The 21847-nt window shown below is 44.0% G+C and overlaps 1 protein-coding gene across 1 annotated transcript in view; it reads left to right on the top strand.

The window, feature by feature from the left end:
* UTP14A (UTP14A small subunit processome component) overlaps window positions 1-18263 on the top strand; it is a 23080-nt gene extending 4817 nt beyond the window's left edge. Inside the window, exons 5-14 of the mRNA XM_028715954.2 lie at window positions 461-616; window positions 3159-3278; window positions 3401-3495; window positions 4812-4935; window positions 5047-5124; window positions 6274-6571; window positions 11658-12007; window positions 14242-14432; window positions 14522-14621; window positions 15797-18263. Of these exons, the coding sequence (XP_028571787.2) occupies window positions 461-616; window positions 3159-3278; window positions 3401-3495; window positions 4812-4935; window positions 5047-5124; window positions 6274-6571; window positions 11658-12007; window positions 14242-14432; window positions 14522-14621; window positions 15797-16087 (1803 nt within the window). The 3' untranslated portion in view covers window positions 16088-18263. The remainder of the gene's footprint in view (window positions 1-460; window positions 617-3158; window positions 3279-3400; window positions 3496-4811; window positions 4936-5046; window positions 5125-6273; window positions 6572-11657; window positions 12008-14241; window positions 14433-14521; window positions 14622-15796) is intronic.
* The last annotated feature ends 3584 nt before the right edge of the window (window positions 18264-21847 follow it).

Consider the following 21847-nt stretch of genomic DNA (forward strand, 5'->3'; position numbering starts at 1 on the left):
TCTATATATATATATGTGTGTGTGTGTGTGTGTGTGTGTGTGTGTGTGTTTCAGACTAGTCGGAGCCAACGGAGGGTCACACTTTTATAGTATGTTCTTCCAGAAGTGGGTTCTGAGAGCCAGTGTGGTGTAGTGGTTAAGAGCGGTAGTCACGTAATCTGGGGAACCGGGTTCGCGTCTCTGCTCCTCCACATGCAGCTGCTGGGTGACCTTGGGCTAGTCACACTTCTCTGGTCTCTCAGCCCCACTCACCTCACAGAGTGATTGTTGTGGGGGAGGAAGGGAAAGGAGAATGTTAGCCGCTTTGAGACTCCTGAAGGGGAGTGAAAGGCGGGATATCAAATCCAAACTCTTCTTCTTCTTCTGGCTTGACAACTCCCACGTCTCCTTAAAGAAATACCTGTGTGTCACTGGGATCTTCCTGCTGAAGGTTGTGCTTGTCTTATCTGTCTACCTGCAGGTGGTGAGGGAAGCTGCCTACACTCAGACATCTCAAGCCCTAGCTAAGTGGCAGCCAGTGGTGCAGCAAAACAGACGTGCTGAGCAGCTAGTCTTCCCATTGCAACAGGAGAAAGTGACTGTCGCGGCCATTGAGGAAGTGATAAATGGATGGCAGGTGGGTGTTGGTTGACCTCAGCAAGAAGTGAGAATTAGGCTTGAGCTGGACCCAGCTGTTGCACGGTGCTCTTGCCTCATGTTCAAGCCAAGCTATATTCCTAGGAGTGTAGGAAACTGCTCTTCTGCTGTGTCCCATCTAACTTAATATTTTCTGCGTTGACTGCCAACAGTTCTCTAAGGTTTCAGGCACAGTTCTCTCCCAGCCCTACCTGGGAGGTATGTGGGTGTGCCAATCATCTACTGTGGCTTCTATAGCTTGTGGTCTGGTAGACGGAACTCTGACTTAGCTGTTCAACTTCATAGCTCTAATCTCCTATTTGAGCAGAACTTACCAAGTTGCTTTCTCAGTTCCTCCTCTGGGGAAAAAAAGAGAACTAGAGAGACACTTGCCTGTTTTATTGTGCAGATTAATACCATATAAGTTGTTAGGCAATCCAATGTTGCTATGCAGTTACAGACCCATTCAAAAACGAAGGAAACCCCCAAACCATATAACTTCTAGCATAAAATTTGATATGGTTCACAGGTGTATATGAAACAGGGAAAAGAAAAACAGCCCATACAACACTTAACTGTCAGAATATTTTCATGAAGGTTTGTTATGGGAAATGAATATCTATGAACTGTTTCTGTTACTGTTTTATTCATATCAGCCAATAAGCAAGCTAAATAACACTCAAAAGACCTTTCTGGATATTTTAGTCAGACAGGAATAATTCTGCTTTGCTCATCTCTTTAAAAAATTACAAAAAGAATACCTATTAGGATTTCTATTGCTCCATCCCCACAGATGGCAGAATTGTTCATTGTAAGAAAACCCCAATAGGCAGTTAAGGCAATTAAATTTGGTCCTAGAGAAGATCAGCCAATATTTGGGAACAGTCACATTATCCATATCTTTGGCACAACCCTTGAAGCAGTCAGTGGACAAATCAAGATAAATTGGGGAGCAGGTTTTATAAGCATCTGTCATGGAGAAATTTGCATCAATATCTTTAACCTGAAGTTTAAGAATACAATTTGCCCAGTAGTGGTACTGAGTAGGGAAAAAATCAACAAAGGTCTAATAACTGTAATTTATTGATACAGGCTTTGGAATTTTCTTCTTCTTTTTTGTTGTTGCTAGAAATAATATATGGGAATTATGTGGTAACGCTATCTTATATGGGCTATCCAGTTCCAGCTGATCTTTGTCCATACTTCTGAGTTACTTTTAAAAGACAGCTGAAGAAAAATCTAGAGAGTTTAGCCACAGGTGCATTTTTCTGGAAGAAAAGTACCCTTCTGAAAGTTTTATAAGTGTTTACATTTTACTTAAGATGATGTGGCATTTTGAAAACTGGGAAGTGCAACAGAAAAGGAAAAGGTAGCAACCAACCACTTCCCTCTGTTTCTGTGCCCATTCAAGCTCTGTCGCTTTATCTGCTCTTCCTGCCTCTATCTGTCATGCTATTTGGTCTCCATGAGCCTGTTCTTTTATACAGCTTTGCCATTTCAGCCAAGGCAGCCCTCCCTCTCAACATGTTTGGAGAGCACTCATTCTTAAAACTTCCTGTCTGTATTGGAACTAAAACCTATCCTTACTAAAGACTCTTGAAAGGTGTGGTATTCTCCCTTTCTTGAAAAGGAGGGTCGTGTAGAAATTATTCATGAGATGTTCTTCAGTAGGGGTGCAATATAAATGTAACAAATAAATAATAATGCATTCTATTTATTTATCTCTCTCTCTCTATCTATCTATCTATCTATCTGCCTGCTATGGTTTTTGCTCGGCCAATAACTAACATGCTCTTGGTACGATAAAAGCAGTGAAACAATAAAATTGGAAATAAATTCTAAAAGTAGTATTACAACAGTCTGCATAGGGACAGAGAAAAGCTAAAACCATAACAACAGCATCTAATCACAAGCTAAAACATTTCGGGATAAAACAGAGTTTGAATGCCTGTTGGGTCCCCCCCCCCCTTTTAAAGGCTTTGCCTGGTTCTAAAACAACATTTAGAGTTCAAGCAATCCCCTCTTGCGGAGGGTCTTATGTAAGCCGGGGCCACTGCAGAGAAGGCCCTTTTACCTGGTGGTCTTCTCACCATAACTTTGCTGGCAGAGGTTTCCAGAAAAGGCCCTCCAATGATAATCTCAGGGCACTTGTGGGTGCACAGTGAGATGAAGCAATCCTCCAGATACTGCAGCCCTAAGCCATGAAGGCCTTGAAATGTCAAAACCAGTCGAGCTTTGGAACTAACTTGGAGCCAGTGAATATGGGAAAGCACCTGTGTAACATGCTCATAACTTCTTAAGTTCCTATGTTGCCTCAAGTTTCCAGATAGTCTCCAGAGGCAGCAATGACAAGCATAGTCTGCAAAGGAAGAGGTAGCATCCCTTCACCTAAAATCAGACTGGCAAATAAAGGATTGTGAGGTCGGGGGGTGGGGGTCCCCTGTTTTGTTAGTGACCTTTTGCAACCTTGTTGGACTAGTCTGTAGAGTAAGCTGAAACTTACCTCTCTGTGTCCATCCTTCCCTCTTCTCACCTGCTCTAAGGCACGAACACCCCTGGAGCAAGAAATCTTTGATATTCTGCACAGAGGAAAGCAGCCAGTGAAGGACCCACTCCTGACGCCACAGGAGAAGTCCTCGCTGCAGGCCATGAGTCTGGAGGAGGTGAGTCTAGATCTAGCTGTTTATGTCCCATTCTCCATCTCTCCCTCCCTCCTGGATCCCACACTGCCTTGCTCTGTAAGCTTTTACAGTCAGCCCTCCTCTCCATTTGTGTGCATTTCCAGGCACAGTTGCGACGTATGCAGCGCCAGAAGGCTCGAGTCCTGCAGTCCTACTATGAGGCTAAGGCACGACGTCAGCGGAAGATCAAGAGCAAAAGGTAAGCAATTGTTGTAGAGCAGTGGCTGGGAACCTACAGTCCCATTAGTTCTGATAGCGGACCACAAAACTGTTGTGTCCCCCCCCCCCCCCTGCAAGCACAGTTACCTGCTCCGTACCTGATATCAAATTTTACATTGGGTGTCGGGGCAGGTAAAGACATGGGTGTGGAAGAACAATTGGGAAGCTGCACAGTATGCTCCCAGTTGTTCCTGTTCCAAGAAAGGCTTGCTGTTAGTCCTGATCAGATGATTGGTCGCAACAGCAAGGCTTGCAGGGGTTGGCTGCACTACAGAGTTCTTGAAGAACTCCTTAGTTCAACTGATCCCTGCCCAAAGCAGGCATTGCTGTAAGTGCGAATCAGCTGACTTAAGTTGGAGAAAATTTGTGAACAGCCATCCAACCCACCTTCACCCTTTTAAGTTGGCTGCCGCAAAGAAATGAGGCTGGGTGGGAAAAGTCCTCTTCTCACTTTTGTGGATGAGCCCTGTTCAGTTTCTGCATAGTTCCTTGCAGCCCGCAAAGGACTAGGCATCTTGCGACTTGCTACACTGGGCTCCTTCGGGAGGGAAGGGCAAGACATAAATGTAATTTTAAAAATTTTTAAATAATAAATAACATTTGGAGCATGTTAGAATGGGGAACTCTAAAACAGATTCAAATCCCTGTGCACGCAAAATGAAAACATGCAGCCCCATGCATGGTTTCTCTGTTCCCCAACAGGTGTGGGCTCTGTTTGTTTATTTTTTACACTTTTCTTGCAATGATCTCTTGAGAAGATGGTATACATTGCTCTCCCCCTCTCTCTCTCAACATTCCCATGCCCATTTTATCTTTATCCTGTGAGGTGGGTAAGGCAGAGACATTGACTCAATCAGGGTGACCCATTGAGCTTGACAGCTAGCAGGGATTTGAAACTGAGACTTTCTGGTCTTAGGCTGATACTCCAAACAAGGGGTGGGGAACTAGTAGCCCTCAATAAGTTGTTGGATTCCAACCCCTATCATCCCTGGCCATTGGTTGTACTGGCTGAAGTTGAGGGGAGGGCAGCAACATTTAGAGTCACAGTTTTCTTGTCCCTTCTCTAACCACTTCACTGACTCTCTGCTGCAGGCTTTGGCCCTCCAGATGTTGCTGAACTACAATTCCCATCAGCCTCAACAAGCGTTGCCAGTGGCCAAGGCAAACAAGTTCTAGACACCAGCTCTGTTGCCTCCCTTGAATGAGGAGTTGGCAGTGATGTCAGCTAGCTGTGTATCCTTTCCCTCTGGCCTGGCTATTCAAGCCTCTGACATTGCTATCTTCCTCTTCCTGAAGGTATCACAGGATGCTTAGGAAGATCAGGAAACGCAAAGTGCTGAAAGAATTCGAGACATTGCGGAAAACTAACCCTGAGGCAGCTCTAGAAGAGCTAGCTAAAATTGAGAAAGCGCGTATTGAGGTGAGTGCAGCCTTCTTCCTGTGGTACCGAAATGAGGCCCCTGTGCCTAGTGGAGGACGCGCTCTTACTGTACTCCACCATCGTGACATTTTGCCTTATTTATCTGTGCAGGAGAGGATGAGCCTGAAACACCAGAACAAGGGCAAGTGGGCCAAATCTACAGTCCTCATGGCAAAGTACAACCTAGAGGTGAGAGACGTGTGGAGCGAGGAGGTTTTATCAGCCAAAACCCGCTCTTAACATGTAATTAAACCAAGGCAGGTGCTTGAGAGATTTGATTGAGCTGAAACGTACCTTCCAGAAAAGGGTTGGCTGAAAATATCAGGCTATTCCCATAGAAGTGGTTTTTAGAGCACCTTTAACAACATTTGCAAGTGGGTGATAAAAGGCCTTTCTTTTGTCCACTTGCCTTCCCGCCATTGGGTGGATTTACATCCAAAGCCAAAAACAGATGGCAAAACATTTTCTGGCCAGTTGCAATTCATACCCTTTCTCCTGGGAAATTGACTTTCTCTGGAGAGTATTGTTTGAAATTCTTACTTGGGAGGGGGAGGAAATAGTAGTGAATTATTGTAAGTTGGGCTGTTAAATATTTTACTTGCTTCCTGGGTAGTTATTAGATGGGTATATGCTTTGCTGGTCCCCTTGTGGCTGAAAACATGGGATACTGTAAGTCAGGGGAGGGCCAAAGATAGATCTACAATCTACTGGTAGATTGTTGGACAATTTGCAGTAGATCAGCAAGGGTTTCTGACTTCTGATTGTTTAACAACAGCTGGGTCAAAAAGAATCCTCTGGCACCAGACAGTTCAAGCTCTTATCTGAAATAATACAGAAACAGGTTTGTCTATGCAAACCATCCCAGTATCCATGTTGACTTTTGGGGTGCAGCAGATAACTGTCTCCTCCCACTAAGCCTCCATTTTGCATATGGCACCACCTTCAAAGGTAGAGTTGTCATATTTCAAAAAGTGAAAATCCGGACACAAAAGTTGTTGAGATTTTGGCTGGTTATTTTTTTGCCAGAGTTTTTGAGCTGTGTGTGTCAGACATTTTGTAATCTATTTTATGGAAAATAGGCAAAAACAACACTGCTGACATGAGCTACCATATGTCCAGATTTTCCCAGACGTGTTGCTGATTTCCACCTGGACACTGCTTCTAACTGCAGTATTCCGGGAAATTCCAGGCGTATGGCAATCCTATTCAAAGGCTCTACTCTTTGCACCTGGCTTTGGGGGTTGGATGGACCTGGGAGGGTTCTAGTGAAGAAGCAAAGAATAGCTTTCGTAAGCCTAAGGTCTGCAAGTAAATGTTATTGCCTGCCTGCCTTTCTAGGCTAGGCAAGCCATGCAGGAGCAGCTGGCCCGGAACAAAGAACTGACCCAGAAAGTACGGCCGGCATCCGATAGCGAGGAAGGTGGCAACGACACTGACGCAGAGGGGGATCTCGTGCCAAGTGTTGTCAATGAGAGGCCTGCTGGGCTGGATCCAGACAACCCCTGGATGTTGGGACGGCCCCACCCAGAGCCCAAGGAGGACCTTCCAGCTGCACCAGAAGACAGCGAAGAGAGTGACGAAGAGATGGAGCCACCTGCAACCAAGGAGGAGACTTTGCTGCAAGGCTTTGTTGCAGGTCAGCAGGGTCAGGGCCATAAAACCATGCATGGTGTGGGGGAAATGAACAGATAAGGTGCTTTTATTCCTTGTATAATACCAGAGCAGGGTCATCCAGTGAAAACGATAGGCTATATATTCAGGATACAATTATTTATTTTTATTTTTATTAATTAATTAATTAATTATTATTATTATTATTAATTTTCTTTTCTCATAACAATTATTCAGTATCATCATTTAACATCCATTTTCTAGTTTTCCCCCTCCCTGTTGACTTCTCCCAACTTCTATTTCTGGTTTGTTACATTCTGTTTATACATAATGTTCTGCTATCACTAATTATATTTCTTGTTATCTGTAAATAAAGTTGGGAATGTTTATTTAAATCCTGCCAACGAGTCCATTTTTTTTCTTGTTTCTGCAAGTATGTTGTAAAGGGTTCCCATTCTTTTCCAAAGTCACTATTGTTCTTTTTACGCAGTTTGGCTGTTAATTTTGCCAGTTCTGCATAGTTCATCAATTTTTCTTGCCATTGTTCTTTAGATGGTATTTCTCCAGTCTTCCAGTTTTGTGCTATTAGGATTCTTGCTCCTGTAGGTAGCGTACATGAATAATGTCCGATTTTTCTTCGACATTTCTTGTCCTAGAATACCTAACAAAAAGGCTTCTGGTTTTTTCACAAAGGTTTATTTTAAACATTTTTTTCAATTCTTTATATATCATTGCCCAATTTTTAAAAATAATCTTACAATCCCACCACATGTGATAAAATGTACCTTCCCCTTCTTTACATCTCCAACAGTTCTTTTGTCCTGTTTTGTACATTTTGGCCAGTTTTAATGGTGTAAAGTACCACCTGTACATCATTTTCATATAATTCTCTTTCAACAATATACAATCCGTAAATTTCAAGTTCACTTTCCAAAGCCTTATCCAATCCTCAAATTGTATGTTATGACCTATGTTCTGTGCCCACTTGGTCTTTAGTTTCCCATTCCAACAGAATATTATACGCCTCCTTTAACAATTTAGAACTATCATCTATGATATCCTTTTGGAATTTGGAAACTGTAAGTGAATCCTCTCTTGTTATCTTCCGTGAAGATTTCATTGAATTGCCTATAATGCAACCAACTCTGAAGGTGTTCCTTTATCTCATCATAATCTTTCAATTTCCACTTTCCTTTTTGTTCTACTAATAAATCTCTATGTGTTGGCCATATTCCTTTCATTGTTAACGTTTTAAGTGATAATGCTTCAATAGGTGACAACCACCACGGAGTTTTGGATTCCAGTAATTCTTTGTATTTTTCCCATACCCTTATCAGGGACTTTCTAATTATGTGATTGTGGAATCCTTTGTGTACCTTTGCTTTTCCATACCACAGATATGAATACCAACTGAATCTGTTGTCGTGTCTTTCTAAGTCTATTGCCTCCTCTTTTTCCAATTTAATCCAATCCTGAATCCAAATAAGGCATGCTGCTTCGTAGTAAATTTTAAAATCTGGAAGAGAAAAGTCTCTTCACTGTTGTAAGTCTGTAAATATTTTGTGCTTTATCCTTGGCCTTTTCCCATTCCAGATAAATTTTGAAATATCTTGCTGCCATTTTTTGAAGCAAGCATTATTACTTATTATCGGTATTGTCTGAAAAAGGAACAGCATTTTTGGCAATACATTCATTTTTATTGCAGCAATTCGTCCTAAAAAAGAGGGGTTCATCCTATTCCATATTTCCAAATTCCTTTTTATTTCATTCCAATTTTTTTTTCATAATTGTCTTTGTAAATACAGTGGTACCTCGGGTTAAGAACTTAATTCGTTCTGGAGGTCTCTTCTTAACCTGAAACTGTTCTTAACCTGAAGCACCACTTTAGCTAATGGGGCCTCCTGCTGCTGCTGCGCCGCCGCTGCATGATTTCTCTTCTCATCCTGAAGCAAAGTTCTTAACCTGAGGTAATATTTCTGGGTTAGCTAACAGTTTGGTTTTGGTTTTATTAAGTTTAAAACCTGCCACTTGTCCAAACTTTTGAATTTTTTATATTACTCTAGGGAGAGAATTCTTTGGATCTTCTACAGTAAAAACCAAATCGTCCACGAAGGCTTTCAATTTATGTTCATTTTTCTTTATTCTTATTCCTGCTACTTCTTTATCCATTCTAATATTCCTTGCCAAAACCTCCAGAATGAACAAAAGTGTTGATAATGGACATCCTATTCTAGTTCCTTTTTGTATTTTACATTGGTTTGTTATCACCTGGTTAATAATCAATTTTGCATTCTGTTCTGAATAGATATTCCCTTGTTAAATTTTACTCCAAATTCCATTTTTTCAAGAACTTTTTCATGGAGTCCCAAGAAACATTATCAAATGCTTTTTCTTCATTTATAAACATCAATGCTGCTTGTTTTTCATTTTGCACTTCCAGGTATTCAATTATGTTTAAAATGTTTCTGATAATATCTTTCATTTGTCTACCTGGAAGAAATCCTGCTTGGTCTTGATGTAAATGTTCCTCCAAAGAACTTTTCATTCTGTTAGCAAGGATATATGCAAACAGTTTGTAATCGTTGTTTAATAGTGAGATGGGCCTATAATTTTTTACTAATGTTATATCTGAATCTTGTTTTGGTGTTAATGTTATATAGGCCTCTTTCCGTGTTTCTGGGACTTCCCCTGTTTTTAAAATCTCATTCATCATATCTTTTAAGACAGTGTTCCCCAACCTTGGGCCTCCAGCTGTTTTTGGACTACAACTCCCATCATCCCTCGCTAGCAAGACCAGTGGTCAAGGATGATGGGAATTGTAGTCCAAAAACAGCTGGAGGCCCAAGCTTGGGGAACACTGTTTTAAGGGAATCACAAGCTGTTCATTTATTTTTTTATAATACTTTGCTGAAATTCCATCTGGTCCTGGGGATTTGTCTGTCTTTGCTTGATTTATTGCATCTAATATTTCCTGCGATGTTATTTCGCCATTTAATAGTATCCGTTTTTCATCTTTTATTTTTGGGAGAGTGCTGCTTTTTATATACCGTATTTTTCGCACCATAGGGCGCACCGGACCATAGGGCGCACCCAGTTTTTTTGGGGGGGAAATAAAGGGGGGGAAATTATTTTTCCCCCAGGCGCGGGCTGGGGAAGCTCGAGCTTCCCCCAACCCCAGCCCCCAAACAGGTAGCTCTCTGCAAGCCGTGGGAGCCCAGCGCTGGCTCCCGCTCCTTGTGGAGAGGTCTGCGAAGCCTGGACGCGCTGAGCTCAGCGCGCGCAGGCTTCGGCATGCTGGCAACCCTGCGCAAACAGTGGGAGCGCTCCCGCTGCTTGCGGGGAGGTCCGGGAAGCCTGGACGCGCTAAGCTCAGCGCGCGCAGGCTTCGGCATGCTGGCAACCCTGCGCAAACAGCGGGAGCGCTCCCGCTGCTTGTGGGGAGGTCCGCGAAGCCTGGACACGCTGAGCTCAGCGCACGCAGGCTTCGGCATGCTGGCAACCCTGCGCAAACAGCGGGAGCACTCCTGCTGTTTGCGGGGAGGTCCGCGAAGCCTGGACGCGCTGAGCTCAGCACGCGCAGGCTTCGGCATGCTGGCAACCCTGCGCAAACAGCGGGAGCGCTCCCGCTGCTTGCGGGGAGGTCCGGGAAGCCTGGACGCGCTAAGCTCAGCGCGCGCAGGCTTTGGCATGCTGGCAACCCTGCGCAAACAGCGGGAGCGCTCCCGCTGTTTGCGGGGAGGTCCGGGAAGCCTGGACGCGCTGAGCTCAGCGCGCGCAGGCTTTGGCATGCTGGCAACCCTGCGCAAACAGCGGGAGCGCTCCTGCTGTTTGCGGGGAGGTCCGGGAAGCCTGGACGCGCAGAGCTCAGCGCGCGCAGGCTTTGGCATGCTGGCAACCCTGCGCAAACAGCGGGAGCGCTCCTGCTGTTTGCGGGGAGGTCCGGGAAGCCTGGACGCGCTGAGCTCAGCGCGCGCAGGCTTCGGCATGCTGGCAACCCACCCCTCTCACTCTCCAGGCTTCAGCGAAAGCCTGCATTCGCACCATAGGACGCACACACATTTCCCCTTCATTTTTGGAGGGGGAAAAGTGCGTCCTATGGTGCGAAAAATACGGTATTCTTCCATCAGTGGCTTCTTTTCAATTCCTTTTTTGTAAAGATCTGTAAAGTACTTAATGAAGTCTTCCCTTATTTCCTTTCGTTTGTCAGTGACCTTACCATTATGTTTTATCTTATTTATATAATTTTTTTGCTCACTTTTCCTCATTTGCCATGCCAGTAATTTCCCTGGCTTCTTGGCATGTTCAAAATACTTTTGTTTCATCCTTTTAATTTTCCAACTTACTTCCTCATTAATCAACAGTGAGTATTAAATTTGTAATAGTTTAATTGCCTGTTTAACCATGTCTTTATTTGGTTTTTTATCTTTTCTCCTTGGACTTTGATTTGTACCACTAGAATCCTCCCTTTATTGTCTTTTTGGATTAGCTTGGGTTCAAGTGCAGGTTTAATGTAAAATACTACACCACGTCTTTTAGCATTGTCTGCTGAAATAAAATCCATTCCTAATTTTTTTATTAATCAGAATTATTTTGTGTTTGTTTGCTACGTGTGTTTCCTTCAGGGGGGAAAAGTATATGTTGACTGCTGTAAGAAGCAATCATTTTATTTAGCTAGTTGACAGAAGTTTACATACTGCTTACTTGACTGCTTAAATCTCCACACGGTTTTAGAAGGAATGAACTGAAATATTTCTTTTAAAAATACTGACAAATACAAAAGCAGGTCAACATTCATTTTAAAACTCAAAATAAATAGAAATAAAATTGGATGTATTAAAATGATATGCCTGGGTATGCTTGCTGGGAGGGGGGGTGTGATGTATTCCAAAAAGTTGATTAGTGAAAATTTTGGGTCTGCCGATATTAACCATGATGGCAATATGGAGCATCCACATCCCAAGGCAGTGTACCCTTGAGTACCAGTTGCTAAAGAGCAGCAACGGAGAGAGAGCCTTGGTTTTCCTACCCTGCAGGATGCTGGGCTAGAGTGATGTCTGATCCAGCAGTGCCCTTCAGATGCTATGTTAATTTGTGTTGTGTTCTTGCTTCAGGTCTTAACAGTGAAGAAGCGATGCCTAAGGTGACGGATGTGCTTTTACCAGCACCTCCAAGCCCTGTGCCAGAGGGACCGCTCCTGAGTGAAAAGCTGGAACGGCTTCGTACCTTAGAGGATATGGAGGCCATAGAGACAGAGGAAGTCCCACTGGAAAACGGAATGCCAGAAGTCAACGGTACTGAACTTCAGCAGCCTCCGGAAGCTGAGTCATCGCCCAAGGGTGGCAAGACCCAGAGCTCCAAGAAGAAAGCCAAGCGCAAGGCTCTGATTGATCTGAAGGCAGTGCTGGCTCAGCCACTTCGTCCCATTCAGTGTCCGTTTTTGCCTTCTGCTGTACAGGATGAGGTGAGCACCATTAGGAGGGTTCCATCAGGGGTTCCATGGATCCGGAAGAGCTAAGTGCTAACGCTTTACTTGCACTGTGCCCCTTCAGGCTAACGGCGTGAGAAGCATTCATCTTTGAAAGCTCCCCAATGGGAGAAAGCTAGTATGTCAGGGAGAAGGTTTAATCTCCTTGGCGTGTTTGTTTTCCAGCTGCAGGGAGCCTTATCCCAATGCATCAGGGAAGAGAGAGTATGCTTTACATTAGGGATGGGACTGGGTTGTGGCCCTCCAGGTGTCATTAGTCAACACCCATCAGCTCCAGTTAGCATAGCCAACTATGCTAAGGGTAGTTGTAGTCCAATAACATCAGGAGGTCCACAGGTTCCCCTTGCATCACATGTAGAAGAGCTGTGGTTCATTCCTTGTTTTGTTTCTCATTAAAAACTGATTTTGGGTAGCAGAACTAGAAGCCGTATTTGCCTAGAGTTATTGGAGAGCCAGCACTGAGCTAAAAGGACCAACCGTCTCATTGTATGAGAAAGCCAATCGTTGCCTTCACGGATTAGCTTTTTCAGAGCAGGCTGGCCCAGTTCAGAAATGAATGGCAAATTAGAGTTTGTTGTTAGAAGAAGAAACCTGAGGCTCATGCACTCCCCCACATGTATGAGAGGAGGCTGAAAGCTTCTGCTTTACCCCTTTAAAAAAATATTTTTATTTGAATGCATACACGTGTGTGTGTGTGTGTGTGTGTGTGTGTGTGTGTGTGTGTGTATACATATACATATGTACATACATACATATAGAGTATTAAGAATAATAACCTGGTGAAAGCACCTAAATATCAACAACAGCAATTACAAAAAACAAAAACTAGGCTATTAACATTAGTACAATTTATATGCCTAGAGAAACTTAGACTTTAAATAGGAGTAACTAATAATAGAATGGTACCTCGGTTCTCAGATGAAATCCATTCGCTTTTTCGAAAACCGAGGCATGGCTTCCCATTGGTTTCAAGAGCTTCTTCCACTCAGCGGAAGCCGTGTTGCATATTCGAGTTCCGAAAAGTGTTCAAAAACGGAAGCATTTACTTCCGGGTTTTCAGTGTTCGAGAACCAAAACATACAACAATGCAGGCATTCAGGAACCGAGGTTCCACTGTATAACCAAAGGGACATTATTATGCTTTCACTTTTGAATTAATCACAGTTCCCTGTTAAGTCCGAACTTGAGGAACTGTGGTTAGGTGTCTTCAATATGCTGGTTTATTTTTTAATGAGCAGCAGATAAAACAAATTTCTGTTCCACAAGTGCAGACCTAACAGGGAACTGTCCAGAGCTTACAAGCAGGTGATTTCAACCTCCTTTCACATAAAGAAGGGAGAGAGGAAGGGACAGCAGCAGCACACTGACGCTAATAGAATCGTTGGAAGGAACCATGGAAGGGACCGTGAGGGTAATCTAGTCCAACCCCCTGCAATGCAGGACTCTTGCCCAACATGGGGCTCGAACCCACAACCCTGAGATTAAGTCTCTTGTTATGCAAGTGTATTATCTGATCAGCCTTCCAGGTGATGTTTGACTATGGCTCCCATTATCTGTAAGCATTGGTTTTGCTAACTGGGGGGTGATGGGAATTGGAGTCCATCAGTGTTGGGGGGAGGGGCACATTGGGGTAGGCTGCAATGTGACAAAGCATGCTTTGTCATTTAGTTTGAATCATGCCAGCATGCCTTAGCAGACAGCTTGTGTACTACAGGAAAGTATTTGAGGACCGAACCACTCCAGAGAATTCTTGCAAGTGAGCTGAGTCACATGCTGCTGGGAAAGGGAAGGAGGTGTTTTAAAATCCAAACACCAGAGCTCCTGGACAGACCTCTGGGCAGAGAAATTCCTTCCTGCTCCAAATCCCTGCACTGAGTCAGACTCTGTGAGCAGAAGCAATTCAGCAATCTCCCCGAATGAGCTTTCATTGGATGCAGTTCCATGCCACTCAGCAGTATCTTGCTCCTCATTGGTTAAGGATGCAAAGTGGGGAGGAGACTCATTTGTCTGTTCTCTTCGTTCATTTTCCACCTGTCTTTTGGCTCCAGCAGGGCCTTCAAGAAAGCTTAACAGCACTTTCCGTAAAACAGTTACATTTCCAATTGAGCATCAAGGTCACTGTTAGATTATACTCTTCCTGTTTTAGTTACCTATGGTCTGGAAATCCTGTGAGACTCCTTGTCGCCTGCTGATCTTTTTCTCCCTTGCAGCTAGAGATGGGCAAAGACCAGCGACAGGTGATCCGGGAGGCCTTTGCAAGTGACAACGTCGTTGCCGACTTTATGAAAGAAAAGCGTCGGGCAGAGCAGAACAGCAAACCGAAAGTTATCAATCTGGTGCTTCCAGGATGGGGCGAGTGGGGAGGCGCGGGACTACAGCCGAGTAAGATGAAGAAGAGACGGTATGTTTCAGGGCGGAAGCTTAGTGGTCTGTCACTGCCAGCCGTCACCTGCTTAACCTTCCTTCTTCCTTTTCTTCCTTGCCCTCTAGGTTCCTTATCCAACCAGCAGCTGGGCCCCCAAGGAAAGACAGGCACCTGCCCAATGTTATCCTGAGTGAACAGCGCAATATTTCAGCAGCGGTGCATCAGGTGAGTTTATCACTCAGGCCTGGGAGACTGCTTTCACCTGCAGAAACAATGTGGGGAAAAGAAGATGCAGTATAAATGTTCTTAGAATCATAGAATTCTAAGATGTTAGAATTGACTTCTTCTTCTTAATTATAGAGTTGGAAGGGACCTCAAGGGTCGTCTAGTCCAACTCCCTGCAATGCAGGAATGTAATTAAACTCTGTGAATTTAACTGAGGAAAGACCATAGCTCAGTCAGGAGAGCATCTGCTCTGCATGCAGAAAGTCCCAGCTTGCATCCCCTGCCTCGCCAGTTTAAAAGGCTGAAGTGATGGGAAAGAGGTCTGCGTGGATTGCTGAGAAGTAGACAGTTCTGGGATAGATGGATTAAATAGTCCAACCTGTTATAAGGCAATTTCCTATGTACAGTAATTGATTGGGTATGTACAGGCAACACCCTGTTTGCATGGGGGTTGTGTTCTGGGTTATTGTACGCATCAGCAGTTGCGCAGAAGCCTGTTCTGGGGCCAAAAGCAGCATGCATGTCGGTGCCCAGGCGACAATCAGATGTGCAGAAAATGGTCGCTGCTTGTACTATGTAAAGATAAAGGGACCCCTGATCATTAGGTCCAGTCATGACCGACTCTGGGGTTGCAGTGCTCATCTCGCTTTATTGGCTGAGGGAGCCGGCGTACAACTTCTGGGTCATGTGGCCAGCATGACTAAGCCGCTTCTGGCGAACCAGAGCAGCGCACGGAAATGCTGTTTACCTGCCCGCAGGAGCGGTACCTATTTATATACTTGCACTTGACGTGCTTTCGAACTGCTAGGTTGGCAGGAGCAGGGACCGAGCAACTGGAGCTCACCCCGTTGCGGGGATTCGAACCGCCGACCTGATCGGCAAGTCCTAGGCTCTGTGGTTTAACCCACAGCGCCACCCGCGTCCGGTGGTTTAACCCACAGCGCCACCTGTACTATGTACCTGATAGGAATTCTTCTCTTTTGGCATTTTTTATAAGGATTGTTTTATCTGCCTGAAGGTTGACACAGCAGGTTGCAACTACAAAATAATGCAAGCAGCTCACCAAGGCTTTGTGCACGTGCCACCTCATTCCCAGGAAGTGCTGCTTAGCTGTGTGTTGTTCCTAGCCTTCCACTTTCAGGGTGCCATTAAACTACTTCTTCACTACACTGCAGGTGAGCCAGCTGCCCTTCCCCTTTGAGAACAGCAAGCAATTTGAACGCAGCATTCAAGCACCCATGGGCCCCACTTGGAACACCCAGCGTGCTTTCCAGCGTCTGACAGCTCCTCACATTGTCACCAAGCCTGGCCACATCATCCGGCCCATCAGTGCTGAGGACAGTGAGCTGCTCTGCAAAGTGGAAAAGGCAAACGGCATGGGAAGGGAGCCGGATTTGCCACTGTCATTGTCACCCCACAATCATCACCCACGCCATGCCTCAAAGAGGAAAGGTCGGCGGAGCTAAGTCCTACAGGGACTCTGCCATACAGGCCTGACTCCTTGGGCTAACTGGCGTTGTTGTCTTCTTATTTTCTTCAGTCAATTTTATTGATTTTCAGTATATAACACAGAAACACATACAACAAATGTCTTCGTTTCCCATCCCTCCCTCCCTCCGTTTATTCCCACAGAACAAATCAGTTTATTAAATTCTGCCAGAGTCCATTGAGTGAATTAGGTGGATGCCGGTCATCAGGGTTATCATTTTGAAAACCCAATGAAAGGATGACAAGTTTCAGACATCTATGTCTTCTGTGCTGTTCAGTGCTTGTACTCGCCTTGTTAGTTTTTCCAGTAAGGGAAATTGTCCGTACATCTTGCTTCCACACAGAATTCTGTAAATGATCCAGTCTCTTCCATTTCTGTGCTACCAAGTGGAAAGTGAATCAATTAACCATTTGTATAAAATCGTGGAACAGTAGAGTTTGAAGGGATCTCTGAGGGTGACCTAGTCTAACCCCCTGCAATGCAGGAATCTCAACACGCGATCCCTTGTACAACTTGAAACCATACCAGACCCTGCTCAGCTTTACAAATGTGTTAGTAGTTTTATTGCTGCAGTTGAAATTAAGCTGATCTTCCCTGGAAATGGTTAACAGTCCTAAACTTGATGTGCAATCTGCATGTTGCCCCTTGATTGTGGCTTCCTCCCCTCACCCTGTGAACACCTTTTACCAAAAGGATGTACATAAGTCACATGTGGAACATTGTACCAATTGTATTGCAAGCTTACAAACACAAGTATGATAATGATTTATTACTATAGCTGCATGTTAGTGGTGTCAGATGCTATTTATGAAACAGCTTAAATGTAATCACTCATATATGAGTTGAGACTCATGCTAAGGGTTTTTTGGCCCATAAATTATTCCAATCCACGTCTTCACTTTCTATGCTAAATCAGTTTCCCACAGCCATTTTACATTATCATGTTGTCCAATTGTTAGTTGGCTGAGTATTTTGAAAAGCATAGGTTTGTATTGCATATTATCATTCTAATTGTATTTTGTAGATGAGCCGCATCATTATACTTCTGGAAGTGTTGGTAAATCACTGTCAATCTTGGGACTTTTGCCTTAATGGACAAACCTTACCAATAATTTTAAGAGTTTCGATCAATATACAAATAGGAATAGTCTGAAATGAAAACAATTTTTGTAATACCGTCATTTTTACTGATGACGCTCTTACCATTCATGATAGGTTTAACTTGGGCCTATTACTTACAGTCTTTAACAGTATCTTTAGTAATGGTAAAAAAATACTTTTATCAAGCTTTACCCAAGAATTCCTAGATATTTTACATGCTGGGGACAGATCTTAAAGCCTGTGATCACTTTGAATATATCACAATTCACAGGATAAACTAAAACACAACTACTTGTTCAGAGATAGCCCAGCAATTTTACCATACGCTTTCCATCTCCCTGTTGGCCTCTGACAGTGATTAGTCTGGATCAGAGATCATCAGTGCGATATAATCAGCAAATAAATTGAGAGGGTAAGTCTGACCGTTGCGCAGATGACGTCACCACCACACTGTCTTTTTAAATAAGTGTTATTTGTTTTTTGAGAAATCAATAAACAAATTTAACAAAATACAACTTGCCAGTTGTTCCCTCAATGTCAAATTTTCAATGTCATTTTCTCCTGATAACTCAACAGCCCATATGCGCGTATATCATGAGGCAAGTGACAGACCCATCATCAAATTTCCAGCATTTAGCTTTTTGAGGCCAACTGGAGTTTATTCTAGTGTTTAGCTTCCACTTAACTGAAGAAGCTAGCTGTCTGTGAGTTCAGCCAGTTGTGTTTTCTTGGAAGGAAAGAAGGGAAGATGGGATAGGGTATTCCATGTGAAGACATTGGTCTACTAGCCACGAATTTGGTGACAAGGTTGGTTGGTTTAAAAGTGCAAGCTTGTATTGAAAGATATGTTTAATACCTGGCTCTTTTTCATAAGCAAATTACTTTAAAAATAATGCAGTTGGGTTTGTTCATCTCTTCCAAGATTAATTGCCATACTCTACTCAACCTACTATGGGGAAAAACTATAAATATACTGCTACTTCAACAAGCTCAAGGGAAATAAAGCTATTAACATGTATTTATCTCCAATAAAACTTCTACATTTGATTGCATCATGTGTGGGATTGTTGTGACTTCCTGAGGTGTAAATCTAAGAATCGGTGCTGAAAGCTTCCTATTAATATTTGCACATTTAAAATGCTTGTTAATTGTGTGCATGTGTGTGTAGAAAACAACTACACCTTATAAGCAGAGACGAGAGAGTGCAGAATACAAATAATTACAAATGACACTTCTATGGCAAATTGTTCCTGTGTTGGCTCTATTTTTTTAAAAAAAATAAATTTTTATTGATTTTCCAAACACATAATAAAAACAAACCATACACAAAACAAAAACAAACAAACATATAAACATGTATAATTTCATAGTCTTATTTTCATACACCTTACTTCTCGGACTTCCCCATACCTCCCCTTTTCTGCACCCTTGTTTTACATTTCTTCAGCAACTCCTTCAATTAATTAATTATTTCAGTCACTTTCATTAGATTCTTTTTTCTTTAACTTATTAATTTCAGCTGCAATTCTCTATTTCTTAATTCCTTAACATCTTAACACTCCTCAATTTTACAACAATTTTTAAGGTATATTTTAAATTTCTTCCAGTCTTCTTCCACTGTCTCTTTCCCCTGGTCACGGATTCTGCCGGTCATCTCTGCCAGTCCCATATAGTCAATCACCTTCGTCTGCCATTCTTCCAGAGTGGGTAGTTCTTGTGTCTTCCAATACTTTGCCAGAAGAATTCTTGCTGCTGTAGTAGCATACATAAAAAATGTCCTGTCCTTCCTTGGCACCACTTGGCCGACCATGCCCAAGAGAAAAGCCTCAGGTTTTTTAGAGAAAGTCCACTTAAGGACTTTCTTGATTTCATTATAGATCATTTCCCAAAAGGCTTTGATCTTCGGGCAGGTCCACCAAAGGTGATAAAAAGTACCTTCAGTCTCATTACATTTCCAACATTTATTATTGGGCGAATGGTAAATTTTTGCAAGCTTGACTGGGGTCATGTACCACCTGTAAATCATTTTCATTATGTTTTCTCTTAAGGCATTACATGCCGTAAACCTAACACCGGTGGTCCATAACTGTTCCCAGTCAGCAAACATAATGTCATGGCCAATATCTTGTGCCCATTTAATCATAGCTGATTTCACCGTTTCATCCTGTGTATTCCATTTCAACAGCAAATTATACATTCTAGACAGATTCTTAGCATTGGGCTCTAACAGTTCTGTTTCTAATTTTGACCTCTCCATCTGGAAGCCTATTTTCCTGTCCTGTTTAAATATCTCATTTATCTGAAGATAATGCAACCAGTCTCGTACCTTGGGCTTTAGTTTCTCATAACTCTGTAATTTAACTTTTTCACCGTCTTGCTCTATAATTTCACAATATTTTGGCCATTTAGACTCCATATTAAGTTTTTTCACCTCTTTAGCTTCCATTGGTGACAACCACCTGGGAGTTTTACTTTCCAATAAGTCTTTGTACCTCATCCACACATTATATAATGCTTTCCTGACAATATGGTTTTTGAAACCTTTGTGCACTTTAACTTTATCATACCATATGTATGCATGCCAGCCAAATCTATTATCAAACCCTTCCAGATCCAAAATGTCTGTATTCTCAAGAAGCAGCCAGTGTTTCAGCCAACAAAAAGCCGCTGATTCATAGTAGAGTCTTAAGTCCGGCAGGGCAAACCCCCCGAAGCCATTCCTGTTTAAAGTGACTTCATAGCAGTTCAGTGGTGCACCTAATGTGGCCTAATGTTGCCTCCCTCATTTTCTTCTCTCTCCCCACTGCCCCATCACTTGCAATGCAGCAGATGTCCGCCTGCAGTCTCCCTTCAAAGCTCCTCTCAAGTATGGCCACAGCCTTGTCCATTCCTCGCTGCAAGTATTTCACGTTAACTTCTCCGATGTAAATAAGGATGCCCTGCGGTTCTCTTGATGACTTTTAAGACTGGATTTGGGGAAAACCTCACCGGCTCCAGACATCCCTATAAGGCAAAGTGGCTTGAGATACAAAGTCTTTCTTCTTTCTGTTTCCTGTTTCTGAGAGATTTGAATTGGGAAATCCTTTTGATTCTTCATGAATAAGAGGCAGTGGGGTGGGGGAGGCCACGGCCACATCCACACCATTTAACGCGCTATGAAGCCGCTTTAAACACTCATGGCTTAAACACCCCCAAAGACTCTGGGAGCTATAGTTGGAAAAGGGTGCCAAGAGTTGTTAGGGGACCCCGTTCCCTGCCAAGAAGGGAACCCTACCTCTACCCCTACCCCTACCCCCACCCCCACCCCTGACGCTAACCCTAACGCTAACCCTTGAGCCTTAACTAGAGCTACAATTCCCAGAGTTCCCTGGCAAGAAGGGAACCCTAACCCTGCCCCCTAACTACAGCTACAATTCCCAGAGTTCCCTGGCAAAAAGGGAACCCTAACCCTAACCCTGCCCCCTAACTAGAGCTACAATTCCCAGAGTTCCCTGGCAAAAAGGGAACCCTAACCCTAACCCTGCCCCCTAACTAGAGCTACAATTCCCAGAGTTCCCTAACAAGGGAACCCCAACCCTACCCCTGCCCCTGACGCTAACCCTAACTCTAACCCTTAACCCTTAACTAGAGCTACTAGAAGGGAACCCTACCCCCACCCCTACCCCTAATCCTACCCCTAATCCTAATCCTAATACTTAACACCGTAACAAGTCTCCGTCCCCTTAACCACCTACAGTTCCCAGAATCCCTGAGGGGAGGCCATGCCTGTTTAAAGCGTATTCATAGCACTTCCAATGGTGCACCTAATGTGGCCTAATGTTCCCTCCCTCATTTTCTTCTCTCTCCCCACTGCCCCATCACTTGCAGTGCAGCAGATGTCCGCCTGCAGTCTCCCTTCAAAGCTCCTTCTCTCAAGTATGGCCACGGCCTTGTCCATTCCTCACTGCCAGTATTTCACGTTAACTTCTCCGATGTAAATAGGGATGTCCTGCGGTTCTCTTGATGACTTCTAAGACTGGACTTGGGGAAAACCTCACCGGCTCCAGACATCCCTGTAAGGCAAAGGCAAACAGGTGAGTGGGATGGCCCACACCCGACAGCGTTCCCCCCAGATTCCTCCTCTGTTTGGCTGCCTGTTCACAAACAAGGCTTCCAAACCAGTTTGCACCCATCTCAGCCAGCGTAGCCTCGCGGCATCCACTAGCCTGAATGCAAATTCTTCCGACAACCATCCACCAGCTGCAGCCTCATCAGGTCCATTGCCAGACATCAACCAGCTTCAGAGCTGAGTGTCAGTCACCTTCAAGTAGCGATCCCACCAGCAAGTAATCTTTGTACTTGCCTTCTCCTTGCTCCACATCATCCCAGAGCCAGGCCATTGCCTCCTTCCGCTTGCCAGCTTCCACCACAGGGCAGGAGACCACCAGGGCCACAGCATCTCAGCACCGGGCAATTGCCTCCTTCCGCTTGCCAGCTTGCCGCCATGGGACAGGAGACCACCTGGGCTGAGTGCCACCGAGCTGCCCATTTCTCTCTGCGGAGGGCAACTGCTGAGGCTTGCGCCTTGGCCCACATTTATATCCGCTCAGCAGCCAAATGTTTTTGTCACATCACAGTCAACCCACGGACAATGGCA

The sequence above is a fragment of the Podarcis muralis genome, chromosome Z, assembly GCF_964188315.1.
Source record: "Podarcis muralis chromosome Z, rPodMur119.hap1.1, whole genome shotgun sequence".
In the NCBI taxonomy this organism is placed as follows: Eukaryota; Metazoa; Chordata; class Lepidosauria; order Squamata; family Lacertidae; genus Podarcis; species Podarcis muralis.